General features: G+C 36.9%; 6 protein-coding genes and 1 non-coding gene across 8 annotated transcripts; 4 read left to right on the top strand and 3 right to left on the bottom strand.

The window, feature by feature from the left end:
- Positions 1 to 297: 297 nt before the first annotated feature.
- LOC108193448 (uncharacterized) lies at positions 298 to 4,041 on the top strand. The gene is made up of 5 exons (XM_064081859.1): positions 298 to 607; positions 2,280 to 2,446; positions 2,797 to 2,863; positions 3,531 to 3,600; positions 3,713 to 4,041. The coding sequence occupies exons 1-5, from the start codon at positions 388 to 390 to the stop codon at positions 3,831 to 3,833; spliced, it is 645 nt and encodes a 214-aa protein (XP_063937929.1). The 5' UTR covers positions 298 to 387; the 3' UTR covers positions 3,834 to 4,041.
- Positions 4,042 to 4,186: 145 nt separating this feature from the next.
- TRNAK-CUU (transfer RNA lysine (anticodon CUU)) lies at positions 4,187 to 4,259 on the top strand. Its single transcript has one exon. It is a non-coding gene; the product is annotated as a tRNA-Lys (tRNA).
- A 154-nt stretch (positions 4,260 to 4,413) lies between these two features.
- On the bottom strand, positions 4,414 to 7,435 carry LOC108196220 (cytochrome P450 84A1). Its single transcript, XM_017363412.2, has 2 exons — positions 5,308 to 7,435; positions 4,414 to 5,119 (listed from the first exon to the last, which is right to left on the bottom strand). Exons 1-2 carry the CDS (start codon positions 6,196 to 6,198, stop codon positions 4,496 to 4,498), a joined length of 1,515 nt encoding a protein of 504 aa, XP_017218901.1. The 5' UTR covers positions 6,199 to 7,435; the 3' UTR covers positions 4,414 to 4,495.
- An 815-nt stretch (positions 7,436 to 8,250) lies between these two features.
- Positions 8,251 to 9,663, bottom strand: LOC108196221 (GATA transcription factor 6). Its single transcript, XM_017363413.2, has 3 exons — positions 9,507 to 9,663; positions 9,116 to 9,399; positions 8,251 to 9,008 (listed from the first exon to the last, which is right to left on the bottom strand). The coding sequence occupies exons 2-3, from the start codon at positions 9,395 to 9,397 to the stop codon at positions 8,490 to 8,492; spliced, it is 801 nt and encodes a 266-aa protein (XP_017218902.1). The 5' UTR covers positions 9,398 to 9,399; positions 9,507 to 9,663; the 3' UTR covers positions 8,251 to 8,489.
- A 1,734-nt stretch (positions 9,664 to 11,397) lies between these two features.
- On the top strand, positions 11,398 to 13,639 carry LOC108196222 (glutaredoxin-C3). Its single transcript, XM_017363414.2, has 3 exons — positions 11,398 to 11,895; positions 13,107 to 13,279; positions 13,396 to 13,639. Exons 1-3 carry the CDS (start codon positions 11,501 to 11,503, stop codon positions 13,449 to 13,451), a joined length of 624 nt encoding a protein of 207 aa, XP_017218903.1. The 5' UTR covers positions 11,398 to 11,500; the 3' UTR covers positions 13,452 to 13,639.
- A 1,453-nt stretch (positions 13,640 to 15,092) lies between these two features.
- Positions 15,093 to 19,071, bottom strand: LOC108196223 (probable methyltransferase PMT24). The gene is made up of 8 exons (XM_017363415.2): positions 17,237 to 19,071; positions 17,001 to 17,150; positions 16,653 to 16,923; positions 16,461 to 16,571; positions 16,117 to 16,291; positions 15,737 to 16,009; positions 15,455 to 15,649; positions 15,093 to 15,369 (listed from the first exon to the last, which is right to left on the bottom strand). Exons 1-8 carry the CDS (start codon positions 18,812 to 18,814, stop codon positions 15,153 to 15,155), a joined length of 2,970 nt encoding a protein of 989 aa, XP_017218904.1. The 5' UTR covers positions 18,815 to 19,071; the 3' UTR covers positions 15,093 to 15,152.
- Positions 19,072 to 24,286: 5,215 nt separating this feature from the next.
- LOC108195302 (protein EXPRESSION OF TERPENOIDS 1) lies at positions 24,287 to 27,053 on the top strand. Of its 2 annotated transcripts, XM_064080909.1 has the most exons (3): positions 24,287 to 25,734; positions 26,237 to 26,608; positions 26,714 to 27,053. In XM_064080909.1, the coding sequence occupies exons 1-3, from the start codon at positions 25,158 to 25,160 to the stop codon at positions 26,722 to 26,724; spliced, it is 960 nt and encodes a 319-aa protein (XP_063936979.1). In that variant the 5' UTR covers positions 24,287 to 25,157; the 3' UTR covers positions 26,725 to 27,053. The 2 variants fall into 2 exon arrangements, with proteins under 2 accessions (XP_063936979.1, XP_017217748.1); XM_017362259.2 differs by having other exon boundaries at positions 24,288 to 25,734; positions 26,237 to 27,053.
- Positions 27,054 to 27,332: the final 279 nt, after the last annotated feature.

Raw genomic sequence — 27,332 nt, 5'->3', positions numbered from 1 at the left:
TTAAAAAAATATCTAGAGAATTTTTAGTAGGAAAGCTGCTTTTTTCAAAAAGTCGTGATAAGTTCTTATAAGATTTATTTTCAAACCTTGCAAAAATAATTAATTTTTAATATTCTATCTCAAAATATACCTATATGTGAAAATTTGTTTAAACTAGTTAAACTAATAATTATAATATATTTTGGTTCTAATTTGTTAAAATTAAACTAAAATAAAATATCAACTGAGTTTCTATAAATTAGTAAAAATAAAATGAAATATTATAGTGGGAAAAAAGGGAACGAAAGCGCATGAGGCCCCTAGTCCTAACCTATAACCTGATATATGTGATCGGAGAAAGCAAACGAGAGCAAGATGAAAACAAAATAAGGGCTGAGAGAGAAAGAGATGGAGAAGGAAGAAAGTGCAATTGCTTCAGTAAGAGATGATGAAACCCAGAATCAAGCCAACAAGAATTTAAATAACAGAGGAGGAGCAGCAACAAACAATCCAAATCTGAATAATACTAAAGGGAAATCTTGTAAAGGGTGTCTTTATTATTCATCCTCCTTTAAATCTCAGTCTCGTAACCCTCTCTGTGTTGGCATATCTCGTTCTCTCCCCCAAGGTCGGTCTCTCTCTCTCCCCCTCCCTCCCCCCCTCTCTCTCTGTCTCTCTCCCTCCCTCCCTCCCTCTCTCTCCCTCTCTCTCTCTCTCCCCCCCCCCCTTGTATTGACTATTGAATTAAGATCTTCTCTTTATCTCAAATATGACTGATTTTAATAGGGGCTGCTCGAGTTCTATTGTTTTTGTTTTTAGGATTTGTTTTCTATTGTTCTTGGGTTTCAAAGGACTAGTTACTTATGGTTCTTGATTTAATTTGTTTGTGCTTTCTTCAATATATAGGGATAATCATTTCTCTGGAATTTGGGTTAGGATATAAAACATTTATGTTTTTATTCAATTGGAGTTACTTATGGTTCTTGGTTTAATTTGTTATGCTTTCTTGTGTATAGATCATCATTGTTCTCTGGAATTACGTTTAGGATATCTAAGATCGATGCTTTATTGAATTGGAATAGTTACTTACGGTTCTTGATTCAATTTGTTTAAGCTATATTTAGGGTCTAGGACAACTCTTTGTTCTCAGGAATTAGGTTGTCAGCATCCTGTAATACTGTTTGTTGTTATTTACCCCCACTTTCTGGTGTGTTTTTCTGGATAGTTTCTCATACTTGTATCCAGGGACGGAACTAGCATGGAGGCATCGGGGGTAATTGCCTGCATCGTGTAAATTTTGTTGTTGTTATTTACCCCATTTTTTAGTGTTTTTTTCCGGATGGTATCTCATATTGGTGTCCTGGGACTGAGCTAGCATTGGGGATTGGGGGTAATTGCCCCATAGCTTACAAAATATTACCAGTTTTGTGCTATACTCTGTTCAAATCTTATAGCTTACCCCCATGGTTGAAACATTGTTTTGTCAATCCAGGGACCCAGTTTTGAATCCACAGTTTGTTTTACTTAGAGTTTTTGATTGAATTTTTTCTTCTTAGTATCTATAGCTTCAACTATCTACACAAATCAATAGGTAGCTTGCTGCATTTCTATCTTGTTTTCATCTAGATCTTTGATTTCTACTTAATACTTATTTTTCACTTGAATTTTTTTTGTGCCCCATGAGTTGAAAATCCTAGATTTGTCCTGGTTTTTGTCTTGTTTACAAAGATTTCAAGTGTGTGTGTGGTGTTTGGTTGGTTGGAGTGGCGTGCATTTCAATTATAGGCCTGTGTTGAGGCTCAATCTCTGAACCTAAAGTAGAATTTAACTTTTCCTTCTGTAGTACTAGCAGATATACAAACCAGTTTTAAATAACTCATCTTTTGGTACATGATCCTTATTCTGTCTGGGATGGACTATTGGTATATAGTTGGAATTTCATAGGTCTAGCTCAAGTTACCAATAACCAATTAGTATATCCTAATAACCAATTAGTATATCCTAACATCAACTACTTATTGCACTACTCAGAGTATGACAAAACTGCACTATTCAAAGAATTTCTATCAAGTTAATGCCAAGGCTTGGTGTTAGACATGGTCTTTTGCTTTGCAGATTTGCCAAGAATTTCATAAATTACAGAGATTCTATGTTTTAGCTCCATATAATTTTGAACATATGTATGTACTGCAGTATCGTAGATTTTTGTAATTTTATATTAATTTGCATAGGAATGTTTGGATGTTGATATTCTCTATGACAAACCGGTTTACATACTGATGTGTGATTCTGAATTTTAGTACCTCAAAACATTGTGGGAAAATCTGAGGTGGAAGCTCATGAAAAGGGGAGGGACTTTGCAGATTTCAGATATGGTTGTGTTGGATACTCAGTTTACTCAGATAGGAAAGGTCAAAAAGATGTGCAAGATGGAAACTCAGAACTTCCTGCCTGCATTGGAATTGAGGTCATCATCTACCTCCTCTTAGACCTTCTTTTTTAAAAATAAATAGGATCTTCTATTCACAAGTTTCAAACTTGCTTCATTATGTGGTTAGTTAAAGCCTGAAGGAAAACCTGCTGGTTATATTGATTGTTCATATTGGCTTGTCGGCTTCATCAAGAATTCTTATTTACTTAATTTGCAAATTTACATATTAGCTAAAATTTATGTTGTGCGTGTGATTTGTATGTTGAAACATGTTAACATTGATATGTGTTCTTTCGTCTTGAAGCAAGTACTCTCTTACACTTTCTAATTCTACATATGGATATCGTACCATTTTAATCCTTATATGCTATCCTATCTGGCACCAGGTTCTGGTGGACAGAAAAATAACAGCTGCTGACTCTGTTCCTGCTCATGCTCATGCTCATAACAAGGGTAATCTTTTATTACTGTTTAGAATCTACAATAATTGAATCATGTTCAGTTTCACAACTTCAGATCAAATATGTATATATCTATGTTGCAATATGTGATCATAAAGTAAAAGCAAAGATATATGACACACAAGTTTATAATAATCTTAATTTTTTTCGTGTAAGTTCTGATAGTGCCATCTTTTCTTCACATTGCAAAGGTAATGCAACTACCAAGGCTGTATAAATTGTCTGCAACCGAAGTGATTTTCTGTGGTAGACATAGAAAAAGTCATGGGGACCCCAACTAACTACTAATGGCTAATTGATAAAGCTATTAGCACAACAATTCACTATTAGCGTAACTGTATTATTGTGGTTTCAATAAGGAACTATATGATCAGACGGGTGTTACGTTTCTTGATGGCGGTTTCACAAATTTAATTATTACATGAAGAAATATTAATCTTAAAAAAAATAGATTTGCATAGATTAGGTGTTTGAGCCGTTGAGGCCTAAAAGGTGGAGATTTATTATAGAACATTGACATTGTTATATTCTCAATATTTGTTATTGTTCCTGGTGGATTGAATCATCCCACGTAATTTTGTTCCTTGTTGGTGTACAATTTCAGCATCTTGTATGTATTTATTTCCACTTAGCAGTTGTCTAACTGTTGCTTCTTATAGATAATCATAGATCGCCACAGCCTCATACACAAAAACCAGCAGTGTCTGTAGGGGATGAGTTCTTAAAAAGGTAATAACCTGATCACTGCTGAGTGCTGGTCTTAAATTCCGTGGCTATTCTAGTTCTAACCCAATAGTAAATCAATTCCGCTTAATTTAATATTTTTTGGAAAAAACTCCAGGTTCACAAGAAATGCAGGGCTGGTAGCAGCAGGGGTTGCAAAAAATGTACGGAAAGTAGGCAATCAGGTCAAAGCAAGTATTGATGACATCCTCTACCCTTACCGTCGACCACCAAAGTAATGACTATAATCTGCGACAAGATGTAACAGAATAAGGAGGTGGATAATGTAGAAATGATCTTTGCTGAGTGCAACTTTGTTTTTCGTTGTATTTATTTGTAATTTACTTTCCAACAGTCATATTTATCCATATTTGGCATTTGCTCACTTTGTACCAAAATAAGTTTCAGCTTAAAAGAGCAAAAGAGTATGAATTTTCATTGTTTGAATTCCAAAATCACCTCATGCTTTCTCTGTATTACAATAATTCTGTTTTCAGATAATTTTAAAAGCATAATTGAAGGTGTTCTTTTATAAATAGTGTTCTAAAAGAAGTTATCTCTATGATATATGTTTGAGAGGTACTTGCCACAAGCCCGTCTAGCTCAGTTGGTAGAGCGCAAGGCTCTTAACCTTGTGGTCGTGGGTTCGAGCCCCACGGTGGGCGAACTCTTTTTGTACTAGCTTTTGCTCTTAAAGACTGAGTTCACAGCTGCACACGATGATTGACGATACTGGCATGACGAATTTATTCAACAAAAATTCTGTAGAATTTTCATAAACATAAAATAACAGCCGAGACTGTAACAGAGACACTGATATAAAATAAAATCATACAGAATTCTCGTTAAATCGTACACACCGAAATTCGGGTACAATTTTCAGGATACCGAGCATTTTACGTTAATAAATCGGACACTTGAGGCGTGGACTCGGAACAGCTGTGAGTCGAGTGGCCTTCGGAGCTGACAGTCCAAAAACATCACTCATATCGACTTGGGTCGGCTTCATACCATCAGGCAGTTCCCAGTTGAAGCAATGAAGCAGGTGAGCGACGCCCATTTCAAACGTGTAAAGGCCAAGCTGCATGCCTGGACATGATCTGCGCCCCGTCCCAAATGGTAAGAACTCGAAATTGTTCATTTTGTAGTCCGGTGCACCCACATTGAGAAACCTGGAGGGCTTGAATGCTTCAGGGTCATTCCAACACTTCCTGTCACGCCCCATTGCCCAAAGGTTGATCACGAGGCGAGACCTGGCTGGGATATAGTAGCCAGCGACATTTAAGTCCTCGGCTGTGGCACGAGAAAGAAAAGGGAGGGGAGGATGGAGCCGTAGCGTCTCTTTGAGAACGCACTTGAGGTAAGTGAGTTTCTCAAAGTCTCCCTCTTCGACACAGCGGTGGAGTCCCACTGTGTTGGCAAGCTCTTCCTGAGTCTTTTTCAGCTCCTCTGGATTTCTCAGGAGCTCCGACATTGCCCACTCTATAGCGGCCGCTACAGTCTCCGTCCCTCCAAACATTATGTCCTGAAAATATCAGAACAAACCCTGGTTAAGTAATAATCGATAAAGTAATATCTTCATTAAAATAATATTTTATCTGGCCCCAACATAATATAGATAGTGTATTTTTACTCTCAATAAAGTAATGAACTCGATAAAATAAAGAAATTCAACTATATTATGACAGTTTCTTAATAGTACCACAATCTTACCATAATAATGCCCTTAATGTTATCTCTTGTGAGTTTGATAGAACTCGATAAATCGTCAGAATCAGCTTTTGCTTCTCCAACATCAGCGTAAAAGGCCAATAACTCGTCCACCATGTCATTGTTCCCTTCATCGCGCCCTGTGATATTTTTCCCCTTTCTTTTTGATATGTGTTGTTCTATAATGGAGTCGATGAACGCATCTAGTGATCCCCGAGCCTTGCTAAGTCTAGCTTTGAACCCTTGAGGATCAGCCCAACTCAACCCTGGAATAAAATCACATATATTGAAAGCACCAAATAATTTTGAAAATTCTTGCATTATTTTAAGAAAATCATCGTGCCCGTCGCTCAATCTTGATCCAAATGCAGCCCGATAGATGATCCTCTCCGCAAACCCAAACACCAACTCACCTATATTAACCGCCTGACCAGCGTTTGATGCAACCACTCTGAGCATTTCATTCAGCTCGTCACGGACAGAGTCCCATGACTCCGCCCGTGCGCGGCTAAAGAGCTTGATGACACATATTTTGCGCATCTGACGCCAGAAAGGGCTGTAGTCAGCAAAGGCCATATTGGCCGTGCCATACGAAAGGTAATCCAGAGCAATACTAGTAGGCCGATTGGAAACTTTGTCTCGAGCTTCCAGGACTTGGCGTGCCATGTCAGGACTCGACACGACTACAATGTGTCGAATTCCCATGCGGAGGTGGAAAATACCACCGTACTGGCTCGCAAGCTTTGCGAGCCCACGGTGAGTTAACTGATCCATCATCAGCATATTGCCAATCACCGGCCAGCCTCTCGGCCCTGGTGGATAAGGCCTACTATAAAATCGAGATACGAGTAATATCACCGAGATAATTGTGAGCAGAATGGGAACGAGGGCCATGGGAATAGAACTATAGAAGTCTGTAAATGAATCAAAAATCGCGATAATTAGTATATATTCCTACTGCATTTCTATGAATCCACAACTCTGATATTCTGCAGAACTTATCTGGTATACCAACTTTTGGGATATTTAAATCAGAACAACACAAATCTAACAAACTTGTCTTTAACTTGCTATATTAATCTTTTATAGCACATTTGTATCATTAAACTCCTGGAACAATACTTCACCGCTCACTGCTCAAAACTTTTGGATTTTTTTTAGTTAAGAGCTAACATCGAAACTTATTTTAGATGCTTTTAGGTAGTTACATCATTTAGGGGTTAAATGGCGTTTTGGTCACTCAACTGACTACGAATTTTCATTTGGATCATCAAACTCGAAAAGCTTTCATTCAAATCACCTAATAGCGTAAATATTTCAAATGAATCACTAAACACACAAAAATTTTCACGGCCGTTAAATATGTTTGACTTTAAACGGCCTGCCGTTTGATAGTGCCACATCACGTGACAAATCAGCTTCTTAACCCGCTAATCTTTAAACCCGATCCAATACTAACCCGATCCAACACAAACCCACATATTTATCCTAATTTAGAACCATCAATTCAACTTCCAAATTAAACCTAATTCAGAAACTCCACCCATAAATTATACACACAACTTGAAAGGAAGATGTTGACATCGAATCATACTATCAACTCTGTACCCAGGTTTGAGCCATGACGAGAATCAACTCCCTTAGGACTTCATTTGCAAGATCTACGAAATTCTCGCCACTCAAATGATCTTAACTATGATCATTTCCTTCTTCACCGTTCTTTATGCTCCGGCCTCCGTGGAATGAAGTGCTTCGTAGGAACTTTGGGTTTTTGCTCGTCCTACTCGTCTTGTCTCTTGTTTGTAAGCCTTTTCATATACATGGGACTCTAAATACGTGAAATTTATGTAATTTGTTGAGGTTTTGGATAGTTTGTTTTGTTGTGATTTGATCGAGATTGTAGTGAAATTGGATTTGGGTATGTTGATGAGAATTCTGGTTATGTAATTAAATTGGGGTTTAGGGTTTGTTTTGAATATATGAATGGGTGTTGTTTGATCTGTACGGGGATTTGAAGATGGGATTATGTGTAATATCGGTGATATTTTGTGGGTCGGGTGAATTAGAGATTTTGATCTGTGAGTTTTGTGCTTCAGATTTTCAAGTAATTAGTGCGAGATTTTCGTTGGTCACGTAAGCAGCCAGCTCATTTTTCCATCCAAAAGCTAACGTTACTAACGGCCAGTGATTTGATTAAAAATTTTTATTAGTATAATTATTTGGCTGAAAACTTTTTGAATTTGATGACCCAAGTGAAAATTCGTAATCAGTTGAGTGATCAAAACGCCATTTAACCCCATCATTTAGTCTTAAATTTGAATAAGGGACCTCGACTGAAACGATGATTTTTGCATTTTTGGTATATTTCTTCAGATATTTTAAGTTCTGATCTCTCTTCCGGCAGACTTGCATCAATAATCCCGTGACATTACATTCAACGTATAAATAGCAAAATTTAATATTCAAGAATTAATACATTATTATGTTAACCATTCGTTAAAAGCCACTACTAGTATGTCGCATTGAGTTAAGTTTTACTTTCAACACGAGAATATTTCAGATTCAAACTTCACGTTAAGGAGCATCACAAAGCCGCGCATAACAAGGGTTAAGCAATGCAGAGGCCAAAACCCATTTGGTCAAACTAACTTGTTATTATTACTAAAGTTGCTTTCTTACCTGTCTTTAAATTTATTTTTTCTTTAAAACTCTCTTCTATTCAAATATATGCAAAGAGTGAAAAGGGACACATCAAAATAATAATTTTCGATGTCCGGCCTTCACTTAAACATTAGCTACTATAGTTTAAAACTCTGAGTTCATGTTATACATTTATGTAAAAAGTCGAAAACATTTATAAGAAGTAGAAAATGCTAACATGATGATTACTCAACCCTGGTGCTACGATCACCAGTCATCAGCATCACAAGACACAACCAGGGGCAAAGGGGCAAAGTAGGAGTACAGATTATCTCTAGTTAAGAACCTTAATCACTGAACTCTATCACTAATCAAATCCATGCTTACAAACGAACTTAAATCAAACTAAAGATATTCCTAATTAAGCACCGCATTTCAAACTAATTCAACTTAATCAGTCAACTTCACCCTAACCAAATCCCCTCAACATTCTAATCCCTAAACTAACATGACTAATTAAAAATTAAAACCCTAATCCAACTAATTCAAAATGTTTCAACCGCCTTTCCAAACCCACCGACACCGTCCCCCTCTTTCTTCCGCCTCATCTCCATCACTTTCCGGTGACTATTCGAGTGTTTTTCGCTCGAAAACGTCGGGCTAACAGCCGGTCTATACTCCGGCAAAAGCCGGCCCGACTTGAACCGCACTCCACACGCATTACACAGCGTCTTCGCACCGAGCGGTCCGGTTCTCCACTGCGGCGTCTTCTGCACTAGACAATGACTGCACCGCCGCTCTCCGTGCTGCGTCTTCGGCTTCTTCAGCGGCGGCTTCATCAACGACTCCGCTGAGTGCGTGACATCACCGCACATAACGAAAGTACGAGAGGAAGATGATGATGACGTGGTCGAGTAACTGAGTGGCCTTACTCGGACGCCGGTTTTTCGTGGACCGGCGAGTTTGACCGGCGGCTTTTGAGGCGGCGGGAGAGTCAGAGAGTATCCAGGGGTAGAATCGTCAACGAAATTTGAAAGCCATTCCAACTCCGCCAATTCATCCACCTATACATACACACATATATACACATCAACAATTTCACAACACAAAACCCTAATTACGAAAAGCACGCAATTCGAAGCAGAAATGAACGATAAAGCCGAAAGTTTACCGGAACAGAGAGCTCGTTCTCCTGCACCGGCACCGGAGGAGCCTCGAAAATTTCGCGCTTAACATCCGAAACCAAAACGCCGTCGTTCTGAACTTTATCGTCATTCACATGCTCATTTTCAATCTGCTCCGCTTTGGAGAAGTCCAGAAGGTCGTCGACGAAGACGTAATCATCTTCCGAAACGACACCGTTCTTAACAACCGGCGACAAACACACGTCATCCCAAAACCCTATCTCCGGCGAAGTCAAACTGTTCTTCAAAGCCGCGTTGACCGACTCCATTCCTGTAACATCCAGCAAAACACACCATAAGAAAACATCAAAAACTATACGTACAGAGAGTATGTAAGTATATAAAACAACGAATTTGAAAAAAATTGAAATTATTTACCTGTTTTAGAAGATAACGAAAGAGGAGCGGATAGAATAGTAGAGCAGAGGAGAGTAGATAAAATGAGAAATGAATGAGTAGTGTGGGTTTAAATAAATTTAATTTAATTTATTTCTTTATTTGTTGGTTTGTTTTCTCGGAGAATGGGTAAAATGGTAAAGGTAAACGATAGATATATTTAAAAAACGGTGAGTTTTGCGTTTGAGTTGAAACAATGGATTTATTTAGCGAGGCGAGAAGTTTCGTGTTGCAGAGGATATTGTGTTTTCCCGCCTAGAAATAGGAAGGTAATAAAGTGGGGACATTTAAAAAATTTACCCTATCTATCGAATAAGTACGATTCAAGGCCGTGAGTGACGAGGAGGACCACCGTAGGTCAACAATGCAAATTGCACGCTATTGCCGAGAGGTGAGGGAAAATGGTGTATGACAGTATGAGTGTATCGTATATAATTTGTTTGTTGGCGAAGGAACTAATTTTGAGTTTTTTTAAAAATTTTAATTTATTGTTAATAAAATATACTCCTTCCGTCCCATCAGATTCTTTAAATCGTAGAACGTAATCTCGACACACATTTTAAGGCTCTCATTAGGTATATTTGCATAATTTATATCTAAAATATTTTTTTAAATTAAAATTTAACATTAAATTTTTATTCGAAAAAAGAAAATTTTAAAAATAAATTATGCAACTACACCTAACGGCAACTTTAAAATGTGTGTCTAGTCCTTCATCCCCTAATGTAAAGAACCTGGTGGAACGGAGGGAATATTGTTTTAATCTGATAGTGTCGAATCTTGTTAAATATCTTATGTCTTTGCACTTGAGAGGCAATCTCAGTAAACATGAAAAACTTTTTGCATGTCTCCGTGACCTTTCTGGAGGCCTATGTCCTATAAAAATTGTCTATGAGAGACGGTCTCTTGATCTGTAAATTCTAACACGAGGTTAGAGTTCTAATTTCTCTAGAACGGGTATCTCACTGATGCCGGGGCTCAGAAGGAGGTCTTCTCCGCCTTCCACCTAAATTGCGCAGGAAGTCTGAGTTCTAAGTGCAGGTAGTACACATCTTCACATACGTGTCTATTTCGTTGAGTCTCTTCAGTCTTTTCTAAAAAAATGTTACGCATCTCATGCGAGTCGGAACTCACTCGACAAGAAATTTAGTTACCTTAAAACCATTATAGTTACATCGTCGTTCGAGTTTCGATTATCAGGTCACCAACTCCCTTGACCTTCCGGTACTAGATTGGCTATATTAGACCGGTTAAATATTGTGTAAAATTAGTTGAACTCGTAACTGTAAAATATTGTACTTCGATAATATTAATTACATTAGTCAGTTATATTTTTAAGTTTGTTAAAATTATTTTTTACAAATAATATATGTATAATTCTCATCATTCCAAGTCTCTAATGTTACGAACTATAATCAATCTCTTTTGATTGTATTTGACTAATCTCTACAAATAAAATTCTATATCATATATTATCATAATAAAATAATCATTTTAAAAAAATCATAATAAAATAATTTATTCTATTTACAGTAATTTAAAAAATAATAACATAATATTTTTAAAATTTAGTAAATAACTGTAGTCACGAACCGGAAAATGCTAGGGACCCCAAATATTTATCCCAAAATTTTTTCCCAAATGACGTGGCAAAATCTCATTGATTGCATTCATTCCCATAATAATGAGGCATCCCCTGCAAATTCATCAATCACCCAATCAAATTTCACTACTTGTTAGCCACATCATTTGGTAACAAATTTTGGGGAAAAAATTTGGGGTCTCTAGCATTGCCCGTCACAACCAGTTTGGAGATGGTTGGGAAAAATTTCAGTAATAAATGTTGCGAAACAATATTGTTGGGACTTGGGACCCGGGTAGTGAGGACAACAGTAGAGGTGCAGGACTTTGGGGAGGCTGGGGTAAAATCAGCAACGTATTCATCCCTCCAATCGAACTTTACTTGCCCTTAGAAAATGTTTGTTTTGACCGGGTTTTCTTGTCCAGCGATATATAAAATCAGGGACCGCCCGGCCCAATATACTAGTCCTCATCGATTACCCAAACCGAAACGCCAACCAACCCCATTCACATTCAACCAGCCCTCTTTTGTTGTGACCTCTTATCTCGGCGAGACTTTCACGGTCGCCGGTAAATCGGAATTTACGGCAAGTGGAGAACCACCGGCGGTGGCTATGATGTCGAGAAAAAATGCGTTGATGAAGCTGAATTTAGCTAGTATAGGCTTGGCGATGGTTTTGGTGCTGGGAAACGCCCCAAAAGTGGCCCTGGCTGCTAATTCTGTTTCGGCTTTTGTTCAAAACTCTATCTACTCCAACAAGATTACCGTCTTCTCTAAATCGTATTGCCCGTTAGTCTCTCTCTCTCTCTCTCTCGCTCTTTCTCTCAGTCGATTATTTAATATAATTGTTCTGCTAATTATTTACTAATCTCTCTCTCTCTCTCTCTCCAAGTTGATTTTAAAAATTGTAATAGGATCGTGCTGCTAATTATTCATTACTAATGTGTCTTTCTGAGCAAGTTGTTGCACTCGATCCTTAAGCTTTTTACACTCCAATTTGTATTGTACGTCTCCATGAAATACACAATGCTGAATTATCTTATTGTTTTGTGCTTTTCCATGCGCTATTGTAATTATGTATAAACTAAAACACTTCCATCGGAACAGGTTCAATACAATTAATAAATTTACCATACCTCTGTCCTGGACATATCATAGCTTAGTACAACCAATCACATAGTGCAAATGGGGTTACGAATATACTTGTCTATTGCAAAGCGTATGAGCTGAGCACAAGTGCTAATTTAAATATCTAATACATAACAGAGCTTTATTAAGGCTTGTGAGCAGGAACAGCTCAAGTATAGCTTTGAAAAAGCTCGCCTCTTATCTTCTGCATTTATTTTTGAAAATGAACTTTGCATCCTTAACTTCCGCATCTTGACCCGCTACCTTACAATTTACGTCTCTCAGGTTAAAATAGAGTCACTTGCCAAAAATGACTCCCCTCGACCTCTTTTTAGTAAGAGCATACAAATATACTGCTAAGTGCTCACACTGGTTTTAACTTTAATAAATTTTAGAGTATATACGCCACAAAACTATTGGTTATTGCAATGTCTGTTAACTTATATTTTTTCCAGCAACAAAAATGAGCTAAGAAATATAAGAACTTACATATTACTCCCTCCGTCCCTTTTTAGTTGTCACATTTACAAAAAACACATATATTAAGAAAAATTAAACGTTGTAAGTTGTTTCCATGTATGCCCTTATTTATTGTATTAAATACTAAGTCATAAGTGTATATATTGGTGATAAAGTCAAACATTGGAACTAACAATCAGGGGGTAAATATGGAAAAATATGTATAATTATGCATTGGAACAAGAATGAGACAACTATTTAGGGACAATTTTTCTTTGCAAATGTGACAACTGAAAAGGGATGGAGGGAGTATTTAATTTTATCCCTGTCCCTCCCTCCCTCCCTCCCTCCCTCTCTCTTAATGTGCATGTGTTATTTGTAAATAAGTGCCTACTTTATCTATCCTGAATCAGGTATTGTCTTCGTACAAAGCGTATATTCAGTGAACTAAATGAGCAGCCTTTTGTTGTGGAGCTTGATCATCGAGAAGATGGAAATCAAATTCAAGATGTCCTTCTAGATCTGGTCGGTCGCCGCACTGTCCCTCAAATATTTGTAAATGGGAAGCATATTGGCGGTTCTGATGGTTAGCTCTCGACACTATACTTATATTGCATATGCATACATATTTTTTTTGTAAGGTATCCTACCATTACATTACATTATTTTAATGAAATTCTGAATGTTGCTTGTGTTATTCAGATCTTCAGAATGCCGTTGAAAATGGTGAGTTGCAGAAGCATCTTAGCAAAGTTTAAAGGGAAGAAGTAAAAGTTAAATGCATTGACAATTACATAACAGCTTGAAGGTGATTTTACAATTTTTTCCTTGGTTTTGCCGTGATGACTGGTATTTAAATGATAGTATTAACAGTTGAAGCTTCATGAAGCTATATATATCTGTAAGGACATGTTGATATAATATGATCTCTGCCATTAATGATTCAGTTCCCTTTAATGGATATGAATTACATCAGATCCAGAACATGTTAATATGACACTTAAGTAATGATAATATATCTCACCATTTCATGCATAAAAAGGAATCTGACCATGTCATGGCAAAGTGTTCCCACATTACCAAACGACCTAACCCCTTAGGCTTTTGCAAGAATCTCGTGCCCGATTGGCTGTAGTTATATAGCATCTCCGAGACTGACTTTACCCGCCTTTAATGATTTAATACGACAAAAATCTCTAAACTGGAGTCAACTTTGGTTGTTTGTCAATATGAATGGTGAGGCTTAATACTATTATAAGTGGCTTTGTAAATAATAGTTTTATCATTATGTCAGGCAGCACCACGGCACGTGGTTTACTAGAAATGGATGTATCAGTTTTGGGCGTAATTGTCATGTTATCTATTTAGACGTTTGTTACGTCCTCAGTCTCAGCCATTTCTTAACAGTTTTCTTTCGAAGATGCCCATCCGTAACATTTCCTTAAGTAACTTTTTCTTTTACTAATTTTAGTATGTCTCACTTTATCACATATTTTTCACTTCTTTTCATCTCCGTGACCAACTGAAATCATAACAATTGGGTGGGAAGGTGGGATCACAATTTTTGTTTATTTACATAATTTTCAAAATTCATCAAAGGTACTGTGAACCCCTCATCAACAAACTACTTACGAATTCACAGTTTTGCATGCCTTTCTTGGGTTGATTTTGTTTAGGAAAGAAATAGGCAGATAGTAAGTTTATCTACTATCCTTGGCTATATGCCTGTTTGGAGGTAGAAATCTTGAACAATATATGTCTATCCTATAAAGCGTAAGGGTTTAGTACTTAGTAGTACATATATTATAGTTTGTCACAATAATGCAATTTTATCCCCTTAGTGCTTGAAATTCTTTTGTTACTTTAAAATTTTTTGCCTGGTTAAGCTCGTAAAGTTTTCTTTTTACCTTATGGTTCTCTTTAAGTTTTTTAGACAGGGATTAAAGTCATTAAACTGATCCTCCTCTTCCAGAGGCCTGTCTTTTACATTAAGAGTTTGTTTCTAAAGTATCTGGTAGTTAACATGCAACACACCTGAGAACCTTGTGTAATAATGATAAATAGTTGCAAAGGTTTTAAATTAGATCAAAGGACCTGCCATCCTGTTGCTACTTGCCTCAAATTTTGTAATAGGTTATGCCAACAAGGCTTCTGCATTGGCAGGGTTTGGATTTGGGAAGAGGTCCTGATGTAGCCAGCCGGCCCAGCCCTACCCTTAATTTTTTTTATAGAGAGAGTGATTCCAATGTTCGAACACATAGCCTAGTGGATAGAAAGGTAGACAGTTGACCTACTAAAGAGAGGGTTCGATCCTGTGTCCTGGTGGATAACAATTAGACACTTATGACTTAACTCAATCAACATTGATTTGCTTGATTGTATTAACATGCATGAGAAAGAATTCCTGTTTAGTAAATAAGAGTATCCAAATTTACTTTACAAAGTCTTTTAAGATTTCATCAGGAAGCTGCTGCATATATATCTGGCCGCCAATCAGACTTCTGAGCGCTGAGTATGCCTTGTTTGTTTTTAGAAAATGTTAGGTGAATCTCCCAGTGTAAAGATTTTAGCAAGTTTTCTACTTCCCTAACAACACTGGACTTGTCACGAACAATCAATTTACCTCCAGGCCTAGCTATTCTATCGACTTCTGCCATCACGGGTGCAAGCCCGCACCTGAAAATGCCAAAGTAGTATAAGCATGCGTGCCTTGTCATCAAGAATCAGTAAAGTAAAAGTTATATATATCCAATATTACTACCTCTTTTTTAATCTGGAAAAGAGATGATCGGCATGTAGAAGATCATAGCTTCTAGGATATGTGCTGAAGGATTCACACCAGTCATGATATATCCCGAAGAGACCCCTCTCGTATATTATGGGAAGTGTATCTGGGGAATCTGTGTTGACTACGTTTAGAACCCATACTTTCAGGTCCCTCAGTGCCGCTGCAAACCTACATGTAGTTGGTTTACTGTGTCATTCAACCAGTTAGTTTAAGAAAAAGACTTGTGATAGTATATTGGATGGAATTTATATCTACCCTCCATAAACTGCTCTCATGTCCATGATGTTTCTCACATTAGACCAGCTGATACCCAATCCACTTAGGTACGTCTTGCTCACCATACTTTGCCAGTGTTCATAATCTGCTACAAAATCTTCTGCAGCGGGTTTACCATAGATCCCCATCTGGGATCGGTTTAACCAGTATGGAGATACCTGTAGACGTTGAGGCCACTCCTGAGGCCACTGGGAACCTCTTTTAGCCTCATCTGTTGGCACACGGTGCATGCACGACTGCAATGGCACATACCTAGAAGATGGATAGATTAAAGAATGAACATCTGGCAACATTCAGTAGTTAGAATATATTATCTTGTAGATGGATTGGTTTAGTATAGGTCAACACAATAACCCTACCAAGCAGCATTTGGATCATCATCATCTCCGCACATTGGAGGTTGCTTTTGTTTTCTTTCTTCATAGCATTCATTTGTTTCTGGTTTGCGATAAATGGCAGCACCAACCATATTTAATTTGTCCTTCTTAATGGTGACAAGCTTCCAACACATAGATATTGTTAAGGCAGACATTTCTATAATGTCAAAAAAGCTTATATTAGTCGAAAATTACTAAATAAACCATATTAACAGAGTGAGATGCTAAAATCGATACGCTAGGTTATGTGTTTTTGCACTTTTCATAGTGTATTGGTGAGAATTCTAGACTTTAATCTGCACAGCCAAACAACATATTTCATATACCTTTCCATATCTGGACATCTTCTTCTAGATTTTGGTACACAGGAGTTGCTGACCACACAAAATAACCCCCGGGTCTTAGCATTCGGTTTAGTTCCAAAAGAAGAGTGCCCCCTACACACAGAAATTAACTAAAACTTAAGAGAGAGTGTGATTTTGAAATTCAGAAGTGTGTAAATATACATAGAGATTAACCTTCTACATGCCAGGGAACTCTACAACGTGCACAGTGAATAACGTCGAAGACATTGCTTGGAAATGGCAGCCTCTGAGAGCCCATCACGGCTGAGATTGCAGGAATGCCTCTTTCCAGTGCAAATTGAACTTGAGCTTCGTGTTCATCTTTTGGTGCAAAAGAGATAGCAAGAACATCTCTGTCGAAAAGGTAACCCCCGAAACTGGCAACCCCGCATCCAACATCCAACACTGTTCTGGTGTGTTTTCCCCATGCGATTTGTGGTACAGCCTGTTTGCAGGCAGCCATAGATGATACTATGTTTGTAAATACAATTGAGAGTGATCATGGAATAAGTAGTTATTTACCTGTTGTATAAAATCAATGTAGTGGAGGGCCCCATGTATAAACTGTGTCCCACCTCCCGGAAAGGTGAGCACTTCTCCGGATACCTTCACCCAATTCTGATGTCCCTTCACTTCTGCGAGCTTAGTGTGAGGCACATTATGGTACCATATCTGCTAGTCATAACAATATCTATGCTTGAAGCAAAATTTAATGATTCTAGAAACTTACACAATTATTACATAGATTGTACACATACCTTTTCTCTGCTGATAGGCCACTCGATAGGTGTTCTGTATCCCTGCGGGAGAGGTACCAAGCAGGTTGGAGCTTCCTCTGGACAATGCCTTTCCCGATGCTCAAAGTGCTTTCGATGTAATTTGCTTATTGCTTTCTCATTGTCTAGACAAGGTATGTAGTCTGCACCTGCTGTCACATTGCAAAGCGTCCATGACAACCCGTTAATGCTGGCATCTTGATCTTCTGACGGGCCCTTTTTTCTTTCTTTGTGGTTATCAGAGTGATCCGCTTGAGTAGACCATGTTTTCATCGACTCTTTTGATTCCTCTGGTATACCTGAGCTCTCCCCGTGTGGAAAATTTGACGACTTTTGCTGTTTATCGTCCATATTATTCTCATTGGTTAGACGGAGTTGATTGTCTTTTTCAGCTGCTTCCTTACTGCTGCTATGTCGATCACTTGAGTCTGTCGGATCAGTATTTGCCTCGTCATTTTTCAATTTATCCTTGATTGTTACCCCTTCAGTAACAGCGGTGTTCCCATCATTTTGCGAGTCTTTATCCTCCTTTTGATTTCTATCTTTTTGTTGTTCTTCCTGCCGCTGATGTTGTTCCATTCGCTGTTCATTTTCTTCTTCTGATATCTCAATATTGGTGCCTTCTGGATTTTCACGGTTCTCAGATACTGTTTCCTTAACCTCACCATCTTGCTTTACTTGGCGATCATCATCTTCCAAAGTGTTTTGATTATTTCCACTATCCTTGCTTTCATCATTCTTGGAATTGCTTGGTTCATCTTTAGTTTGTTCATTACGATCTGACGTAGTTTCAAAAGATTTCTGGATGAATTTACTCTTGTTATCCGTGTTTGTTGCAATTTCCTGATTAGTTCCCTGGTTAAGAGTCATGGAAGCCTCCTGTTCATTAATTTTCTGCGGCTCTTCTTCGAAAACCTTCCCTGGCAGTCGCTCCACATTATCTTCCACAGCTGAATCTGCTTGTTTTACATTTTCTTCAGTCAGCTGATCTTTCTTATCTATCTCTGCAGCTGCAGTAGTCACCTGGTTTTTTAAGTGCTCGGTCATCTGTTCCTTCTTGTCAGAATTTTCATTTGAAGTGTCCTCCTTTTGATCAGAGTTATCTACCTCCGCTCCTTGAGCAGACAACTGGTTCAAATTCTCTTCAGTCAGCTGATCTTTAGTATCTAATCGCTCAGTATCGTCAGCAGCAGTGGTCATAAGATTTTCTTCTTGATCAGACAAACGATCCTGTTTGTCAGAACTCTGATCCAATACATCTTCCTTCCGGTCATCATTGCTAACATCTGCTGCTTCTTTACCAATATCATCCTCATTGTTTCTCACGACCTCCTTAGGATCACCAGGTTTGTCACGTAAACTAGTAGCTTCTTGATTTGGATTAATCCGCAAGCTATTTTTGGTGACAACATTTTGAGTAGTTTTGGTGTCCGAGGACAGGTGCCTTGGTACTATCACGTATACCGCGCAAACACATAAAGCTATGAACACAACCTTGGTGGTGGTTGAAGCACAAGAAGTTCCCGATGATCGCTTAACACGGGCCTTGACGAGTGGCATATTGTGGTGGTGAAGATGGAGGAGTTACAGAGTCAGCTAATCATGGATCACAGTAATGAATCAAGTTGGTTACAATGGAGGTTTTCCAGCTTTTGGTTGTGTGGAGACAGTGAAGGACAGACACTGAGGTTGGTAAGAGAGAATTATTCTAACTTGAGAATTTGTCTTAGTTCAAGATCCTGATGAATCGCACTGTATACAGGAATGGTGTACTAGAAATATTATGTAATAAATTTCAGGATTTTTTTAAAAAAATGTACTCATTTATATATTTTTTTGCCACAATACTTTTAGGTTTTAATTTTTTTTTGCAAAAGACTACTTTTTGATTATTATTATTTTTTTTTTACAAATTTACTATGTTGCAACCAAGTGCAACTAAAATCAGCATATAATGCAATAAAAAATAACTCCAATTTTTTTCCGGAAAAAATATTGTTTTAGATTGTACAAAAAAAAGTTGCATGTAGTTACTTTTAATTGTTGTAAATATCTTTAAGTGATAATAAAATTGATAAAATTCCTAAATTTAACACCTATTTTATACACACACTACACACACACTATATTATATATTGGAGTATTATTGCTTTAGACAAAATTAATTTACCAGATTCCAACGCGACGAATAATAAATTATTAACATTATGAAATAAAACGGTAATAGTAATACAATGGAAGTACAAAGAAGTCTTTTTTTCTAATAATTTATTTTTTTTGGTAAATCTATTAAATTTTGAAAGAAAGTTAAAAACAAACCTTTTTAACTCTCCCAATAATTTTCCGTGACCCCTTTTTTTTGCCTGGGTGAAATAACCTTCAACTTTGGGTTACCCACTTACCCTCAGGAGGATATATCCAGCTGAAGCCCATTAGATTGGCGGGACAGACCGATAGACTATACCTTTTTATTGGCCTAATGGGCTTGTTCTCTGTCCGATGTAAAATAAATACATAAATTCCTAATGGGGCTGTTTTCAATATGTTTTAGCATGTTTTTAATGTAATTTTATGAAATTATAGCGAACTAAAGTAAAAGAAAATTTCTACAAACCCTCTTAAAAATTATTAACTTTCTAAATTCCAAATATTCAGGAATCTACAATATTTGCTTATCTCATCATACCATTAGTACTTGTATTTAAATAAATCTCAGAGAGGATTGAGTTAATTTAGCTTTGAGCTTCAACACAGTAGACACCCGTCAAAGAGTTGCTTAAAATGTGACCGATCTTCTAAAAGTCGACGATTAATTAGGTTAATCATCGATGAATCACCATCTGAACAGATTTCATTTCGATTAATTCCCGATTATATCATTAATTCGTGCGTCTTCATCGACTAATTCTGATTCTCGATTTTTACAATACTGACTACACTCCCGTAAAATGAGCTTAAACCGAATTTTTTAGACATCATTTGACATTGCTGTTGGAACTAAACAGCAACAATAACCTTTTACTAAAAACCAGGCAAGTCGAACCGGAGACGGGACATTATTTGGGTCCGTTTGGTTCAAGTGGCAGTGAGTACAGTGACAAGAAAGAAAAGACAAAGAAATTGATCAGCATAATATACAGGAGAAATTGAAGGAGGGTCCTTTTATTGTTGGGAATAATTTGTTCGTATTAATCAGACGGAGAGAAGAAGAGAGTAGAGGGTCATGTATATAATTATACTTTAATTAACCCAGTTGCAGTCCTTGCATGAATATACTATATGCCGTTGATGAATTTAATTAAAAGTTAGTTGCCCCCAACCTACCTAGGAACTCCTACTTCTATATACACAGGCGTGACCTCTAACTAAACCAAATATATCCCAGCACTATTCAGTTCAAACAGGATCACTATTCTCATTGTATTATTAGTATTGACGGAAACAGAATTTTGAAACAACCGAAGTTGAAATTATAATAAGTTAAATTTTAAAAATAAAGGTTCAGTCGAGATTGTAGTTTATACTTGTGGCTTCCAATTTGTGATATATTGTTAAAGGTCAGTCAGCACTCTAGTCTAGGTCGAGGTTTCGTGATTCCGGCCCTAATTATTAGCATCTCATGGTTCTTGTTCTGTGGAGTATAGTGTATAGCCTAGAAATTTATGTGTACTCTAAAATAAAAATTGCAACTAGATATATGTGTTGGCTAGTTGACATGAAGGTGGTGGAGATGATTTCATAGGCAGAGAAAAGGGAGCAAATGAAACTGTGTTGGTCTCTATTGGGCAGGCACTAGGTAGATTTATATGTCACAAAAGTGACTGATCATCTCATGTGATACCCTTGATTTAACAACACACCAAAAAGCAGTCTGGATCAAATGCAAATGTACATTTATAGAGAAGAACAAGGAACATACTATCTCTACTAGCTGCTAAATCAGGAGCCTGGGAGATTGACATGCAAAGATGATTGCTTAACCTAGAAAACCACAGCTAATCTACTGATACCAAAACAAAAATTAAAGCTCTTTCTGGTAAAATTGATTTTTAATCACAATCTGAGATTATAGGAGTATATGTTTATCAGAGTTTAACTATTTATATCACATGTATGCAGATTCTGTCAGCCAGAATATAAAATTATTTCGAGCTCTCCGCACATTCTGTTTCGAATTTTCTGCGATCTTGGCATTTTCTTGATGTCTGCATTCTTGGAGTACACTGGTTGGAAAGTGAGCTTTATGGACAAGTTCTTTTTATGACCAGGTCTGTCAAAAAGAGACAGTATTATTACATATTCAGCTCACCTAGCACACAATATATGAGTAAATTAAAATAAAAAAAGTTTTAAATTTGAAATAATGTACTCTAGGTTTAAGACATGGTTCAGTACACAGTGACAACAAAAAATGTTAATTGTTTGCCTAAGCCATTTCATTTTTTTAAGTCGCTTTTTTTTTTCTAAGTTTTTTTCGTCCTACTCACTTCCTCTTTTCTCTGTGAGTTCCTAAAATATCGCCGTTTATAGGTCATTGTTCAATCTAGCAAATGAAGAACACCTAACATCTGTATTTCATTTAAAATTATAAATTTCATGAAATGACATATTTGGATACACAAAAAAAATTTGGATTCAAATTTTATTTGAAATTTATAATATTTAAAACACGAGTATTAAATTGAGAATTTAAAGTAACATCTCAAATCATCTCATTTAAAATTTAAAATGAAATATATATTTTCAAACACAATCATATATTATTTTGTGTGGGTTTTTTCCGTGCAGAAAATGCGGTTTGTTTAATAAATTATTATCAGGTGTATAAGAGTATAGTTTAATGGTTTAATTTTGTATAGATGCATGCACAAAAATCAAAATTAGAGGGTCAGACTAAATAGTAGTACTTGCTGCAGCAGGGAAAAAGGAGGAGAGAACTAGGATAAGTCAACCAGGCAAGAATTACACACACAAGGCTCGAGAATGACACAAAATAGCTTATTTTATTTCATGACTCAATAGTTGCTGTTTCTTAGTTTTGCAACCATGGTCGAAAAGAAGAGTAACAATAGAATCTTGCGTGTGTAATATATTTTTATCTCGGCTGTAAACAGAGGGAACTTGTAGCGGTATGACTAAAATAATTTAATAATATATATAGACGCTAATAACCATATATATAAATTATATATAAATTACAAAATACAAATCAGAAACATTAATTTTCCAGAACATCACCCATTTTCTACTACATCATCCACTCACATATGTGCTCGACTCCCCTCAATCCATCGTAATAAAGTTAAGAAATTGTAGTTGCTTTTAGTTTCACTCGGAATAAAATCTAATAAAATTGACGCAGAGCCCCAGAATTTAAATACCATTCTTTTAAATCCTACAAATGATAAAATGGATTTTAAGAAACATGGAATGCATCACTAAATCACTCACAGTCCAAAAATCAACATGTCACTCACTGAATTTTATCATATATAATTTAGTAAATTTTAAGTAATTTGTCAACTTTCTTAATATTATTTATATTATAATTTAATATTATCAGGTTTTTAAATATAATAATTTAAAATTATATTTTAATATCTCAAATGTTTAGTGTATTCTTTTTAATTCAAATTTATTAATAAAAGAAACTTAAAAATCCAAACCGAATATATCTAGGTCGTACCAATGTCATGTTTAATATGTGGATATGATCCGACAGTACGTTAAACTAAAAGGAGGGTTGCACCCATTGAACCATAATTTCTTAGGTTTAGGTTTGTTAGAGCAAACCTAACGTTTTTATACGAACCTTCTCTTGAACTCCCTTCTCTAATATCCTTCCCTAAGTAATTTAAATATTAACAGCCATGTACATTTTGCAAAATGCGATTCTTTATGAAAAGGTAAAGCAGCTGGTTTTAGAGAGAATCAATTCACATGAACTTGGACAATTCGAATATTGCCGTTTATTATAAGCTAGCTTTCTCTAAGTTTTAATTAATACGCTAATATAACCTATTTCAAGATATTTGGACCGCTTCACAAGATATCTTCCCTTCGATGCTTCACTCTCACATTTTTCAGTCCTGATTAGCTACGTCAATGCTTTAATCGTGTTCATTAAAAATGAATGCAATTTTACCGAACAAAAGAAAGTAAGAGTCGTTAAAGGAGAAATTAAGATCTAAAACTAGGGTTTGATGTTCCTCAACTTTTACGTACTCAGCTAATTTACATGTGATAGAAGTTTTTGGCATGATTGTACAAAGATTGCTTTTAAAAAAAATGAAATATGAAAAAATGATTAGAAATAACAGTAAATAAATTTTATTTTCCCGTCATATTCATTGTGACCACATGTTCTAGTTTGTGTTTTTTCAAAAGTATTATTCACATTTAACTAAAATCATAAAATAAATGTCAATTATATCAATTTATATAAAAATAATTTAATGAATATATGACCAATTACAGTACTGTCTACTTGGATAGGTTATTATTTTCGGTTTATCGGCATGTGATAATCACTAAATTTTATATATTTACTTTATTTTAATTGGTAAAATTTTACAGACATAAATTTATTAAGAAATAGTAGTCAATCAAAATAAATTAGTTTTAAATTTTAATGCACTCATGTGCACACACACAAAAAAAACTGTATTATTTTTACGGTAAAAGTAAATAGATAGAATGAGAATAATGCGAAAGGAACAGGAGAAGCAAAGCATGATTAAGCTAATTAACCTGCCTTAAGTAGGAGGGATCAATCTAAACCTACCCAAATCAGGTTATTATCTGAGGAAAATAATAATAAAAAAACGTAAATTACTCGAAAGGTAAAATAATAATAATAAAAAAAGCAGGCAAGGTTAGAAAAGGAGTAAAGAAAAAGGTTGAGGGGATGGGGTGCGTGACACGTGTGCAGAAGATCGGCCGTTGAAGATGCATGGAGAATGAGCAGCAGGATGAGATGGAAGAGAGTGACAGCTAAGTCTAGAGAAATTTCACCGGCCTTTGGGCTTTACGCAAACAGTAAAACAAGTGGAGGTGAACAGTTGGAATATGATTATGATTAGCATGAGGAGTCTGCTGTAATAATACATACATGTAGAGCTAGATTACATGCCATACATGCATATACCAACTGCTAACAAGTGTGTATTAGAATCTAAGTCAAATTATTGCAAATAGAGGAGGAGACAAGTATCAGGATTCAGAGAGTTAAAGGCTTCAGTTTGTGGTTGTTGTTTTCAGTCTGCAGCTGCTAGTCTGCCAACAGAGCTGGAGTTGCAGCTTTATTTAAGTATGGCGGCGTAGTGGCAGGGAATTACACCTCTCTCTCCCTCTCTCTGAATATCTCTCTATCTCTGAATCTCTCTCTGAATTTCTATCTCTCTCTCTCCCTCTCTCACACATCTCTCTCTCTTAATATCTCCCTCTTTCTCTCCCTCTCTCTAAATTTCTCTCTCCCTCCCTCTCCCTCTGAATCTCTCTCTCCCTCTCTCTCTCCCCCACATCTCTCTCTCTCAACCCCCACACACATAATGCTACTAGTTCAATAATTCAAGCGCAGCAGCAGAAGGCTGAACAATTTATACTCATACATTCCCTGTCCGTTTGCAAAAGTCTCCTCTTCCCAAACCAAAAGTGAATAAAGAGATAAAGACCTTACTAAACACAATCACACCCTACCACTTATTTGAACAACAACCATAATCTCTCTCCCCTGTATAAATATCCTCCCCTCCCTACAACAAAAATAAATAGCTCTGTTGATAACCCATCTACATGTTGTGGAGAATCTCTGTGAAAGAAGCTAGGTTTTAGCTAGGTTTAATGTTGCTATGGATTTTTACCTGTTGATTGAATTTTTGCAAAAAAGGTCAAAGTCAGGAACATGGCTAATTTCTTCTCTCTAGGCGGCGGCGGAGACGGAGGAGGAAACCACCAAACAAGACAAGGCAACAACAACAACAATAATGAAATAAACCCCGAAAGCTGGTTTTTACTCAGCCGAAACAATACTCACAATCATCCTGATCAAGTAGACTTACACAACAAGGGCTTCGAGCTCTGGCAGCCACAGGATTATCCCTCAGGCCTCAACCTGGTCTCGGATCACTCAAGATCCAATGATTTTTTCATGCTGCGAAGCGGCGCAAGCAGCAGCACCAGCGGCGGTGGAGGATCGATAAGCTGTCAGGACTGCGGGAACCAAGCCAAGAAAGACTGCACGCACATGAGATGCAGGACTTGCTGCAAGAGCCGAGGCTTCCACTGCCAGACTCATGTCAAGAGCACTTGGGTACCCGCTGCTAAGCGCCGCGAAAGGCTTCAACAGCTCGCGGCTTTACATCGTCGCCGCGAACAACAAGATCAAGAGGATGATAATGTTTTCCACTATCAAACCCTACAAATTCCCCCCAAAAGGCTCAAAGACACTTATGCTACTGCCATTCCTATTGCTTCTTCAGGTACATATTTATAACCCTAGCACCTTTTTTTTTTGTTAAGTAACTTAGCCCTAGTACATTCTTTATAGAACTCGACTCGACTCGACTTGATAATAGTAGCGGATGGAATCATAAAGTAGTATGTAACTATGTCGGTCGGTAAAACTCCTGTTTCTTGTAGTGCATCTCGTATGATCACTGTTTTCAAGTAAACCTGACAAGTGAACGAAGGGAACACTATTTGTTATTTTTATTTTTTTATTTTTTGTGCTATAGCTAGCTATAGCTCCATGTGTTTCTGTCGAAATGTGTGTATTTCCAAGCATTTCTACATTATTTTCAACTTTTATCTTCTCGTTTGTTCGATTTATGTGTAAGTACATGGCTACAAGCGCTAGCTAGTTGCTAGTTGCTAGTACTGGCTATAAAATAAAATAAAATCTGTTAGTGCAAGAATATTGAGAAAAATGTTTAGTTTAATAAGCACGCGTGGATTTATTTCAACTTTTTACATGATTTCTAGGGTTGGAGTTGGCGAATTTTCCGGCGGAGGTGGAATCATCAGCTGTTTTCAGATGCGTTAGAGTGAGCTCCGTGGGGAATTCTGATAATCAGTACGCTTACCAGACGTCGGTGAACATAGGAGGGCATTTGTTCAGGGGAATTCTGTATGATCAGGGCCTCGAAATTAGTCATCGTCATCAATTGCCAGGGAGAGATCAACAAGTTAATAATTTGATTAGAAATGCCTCCAGCTCCCCTGGGGCTGAGCCTGATGGGTCGGGAGCTGGTACTTCTCGAGGGGGCGGGGGAGGTGCTCCCGCCCCTTCGCAAGCCACAACGTTTTTAGACCCTTCTTTGTACCACTCAGCATCACTCAACTCTTTCATGGCTGGTACGCAGTTCTTCCCTCCCCCGAGAACTTAAAAGAAAGAAGAAAAATTGTCTACATTAATTTTGTTTAATTCCTCTCATTATTATCTAATTAGTTCCACTGCAGCATATGTTTGATCTTTGAATATGATATACGATAATACGATTCGACATAAGCTCTGAGGTACTCGCTAAGAGTTTTATGATAAGGAGGAATTGATCATGAAGAGTTCACAAACCATTTACCATATAGTGTAGTGAATGATGATGAGGTATTTATAGCAGATGTTTATATTGAATTATATATACAGGGCTCATTGCCACGTCAGCATTCGGTACACATTTTTATAAATGTTTTGTGAAGTCTGACATTCAATTCACCAATGAGTACGTCCACTGAGGATATGGTTCTGAATTCTGATGAGTTCTTGCAATTGTATTTACCTTGCATGCAATTTTATTATTATTAAACTATTATCCACTTTCTTGAGAGTGCATGCTAGTTTATTTATATATGTTTTTTATACCTGTAGATTATATAGCAGAATTCTAGGCGCAAAGCTTGTTCGCTTATATTCAGGATCACCTCTGGACATATATACTGCTCTATCTATTGAACAAAAGACATCTAAGAATCATCTTTGTCAATACATAAATTCGTAAAACACAGTAAATATATACAAATATGGATCCCGTAAACTGATTTTGACTAAGACAAAATAAATTATAAATTTACAGATTCTTTC

The sequence above is a fragment of the Daucus carota genome, chromosome 7 (genome assembly GCF_001625215.2).
Source record: "Daucus carota subsp. sativus chromosome 7, DH1 v3.0, whole genome shotgun sequence".
Classification (NCBI taxonomy): Eukaryota; Viridiplantae; Streptophyta; class Magnoliopsida; order Apiales; family Apiaceae; genus Daucus; species Daucus carota.
The sequence above is the reverse complement of the archived record's forward strand: the minus strand, read 5'-3'. Positions and strand labels throughout refer to the sequence as shown.

Excerpts from the sequence above, each read along its gene's own strand:
- LOC108193448 (XM_064081859.1), top strand. The coding sequence starts at position 388 with ATGGAGAAGGAAGAAAGTGCAATTGCTTCAGTAAGAGATGATGAAACC. Across the intron at positions 608-2,279 it reads ATCTCGTTCTCTCCCCCAAG|TACCTCAAAACATTGTGGGA; the intron begins GTCGGTCTCTCT and ends TCTGAATTTTAG. Across the intron at positions 3,601-3,712 it reads GGGGATGAGTTCTTAAAAAG|GTTCACAAGAAATGCAGGGC; the intron begins GTAATAACCTGA and ends AAAAAACTCCAG.
- LOC108196221 (XM_017363413.2), bottom strand. The coding sequence starts at position 9,397 with ATGGAGTCGGTCAACGCGGCTTTGAAGAACAGTTTGACTTCGCCGGAG. Across the intron at positions 9,009-9,115 it reads AGAACGAGCTCTCTGTTCCG|GTGGATGAATTGGCGGAGTT; the intron begins GTAAACTTTCGG and ends GTGTATGTATAG.
- LOC108196220 (XM_017363412.2), bottom strand. The coding sequence starts at position 6,198 with ATGGCCCTCGTTCCCATTCTGCTCACAATTATCTCGGTGATATTACTC. Across the intron at positions 5,120-5,307 it reads ACATTAAGGGCATTATTATG|GACATAATGTTTGGAGGGAC; the intron begins GTAAGATTGTGG and ends TGATATTTTCAG.
- LOC108195302 (XM_017362259.2), top strand. The coding sequence starts at position 25,158 with ATGGCTAATTTCTTCTCTCTAGGCGGCGGCGGAGACGGAGGAGGAAAC. Across the intron at positions 25,735-26,236 it reads CATTCCTATTGCTTCTTCAG|GGTTGGAGTTGGCGAATTTT; the intron begins GTACATATTTAT and ends CATGATTTCTAG.
- LOC108196223 (XM_017363415.2), bottom strand. The coding sequence starts at position 18,814 with ATGCCACTCGTCAAGGCCCGTGTTAAGCGATCATCGGGAACTTCTTGT. Across the intron at positions 16,572-16,652 it reads AGTTCCCTGGCATGTAGAAG|GGGGCACTCTTCTTTTGGAA; the intron begins GTTAATCTCTAT and ends TTCTGTGTGTAG. Across the intron at positions 16,010-16,116 it reads GATGATCCAAATGCTGCTTG|GTATGTGCCATTGCAGTCGT; the intron begins GTAGGGTTATTG and ends TCCATCTTCTAG.
- LOC108196222 (XM_017363414.2), top strand. The coding sequence starts at position 11,501 with ATGTTTGTTTTGACCGGGTTTTCTTGTCCAGCGATATATAAAATCAGG. Across the intron at positions 11,896-13,106 it reads TTCTCTAAATCGTATTGCCC|GTATTGTCTTCGTACAAAGC; the intron begins GTTAGTCTCTCT and ends ATCCTGAATCAG. Across the intron at positions 13,280-13,395 it reads GCATATTGGCGGTTCTGATG|ATCTTCAGAATGCCGTTGAA; the intron begins GTTAGCTCTCGA and ends TGTGTTATTCAG.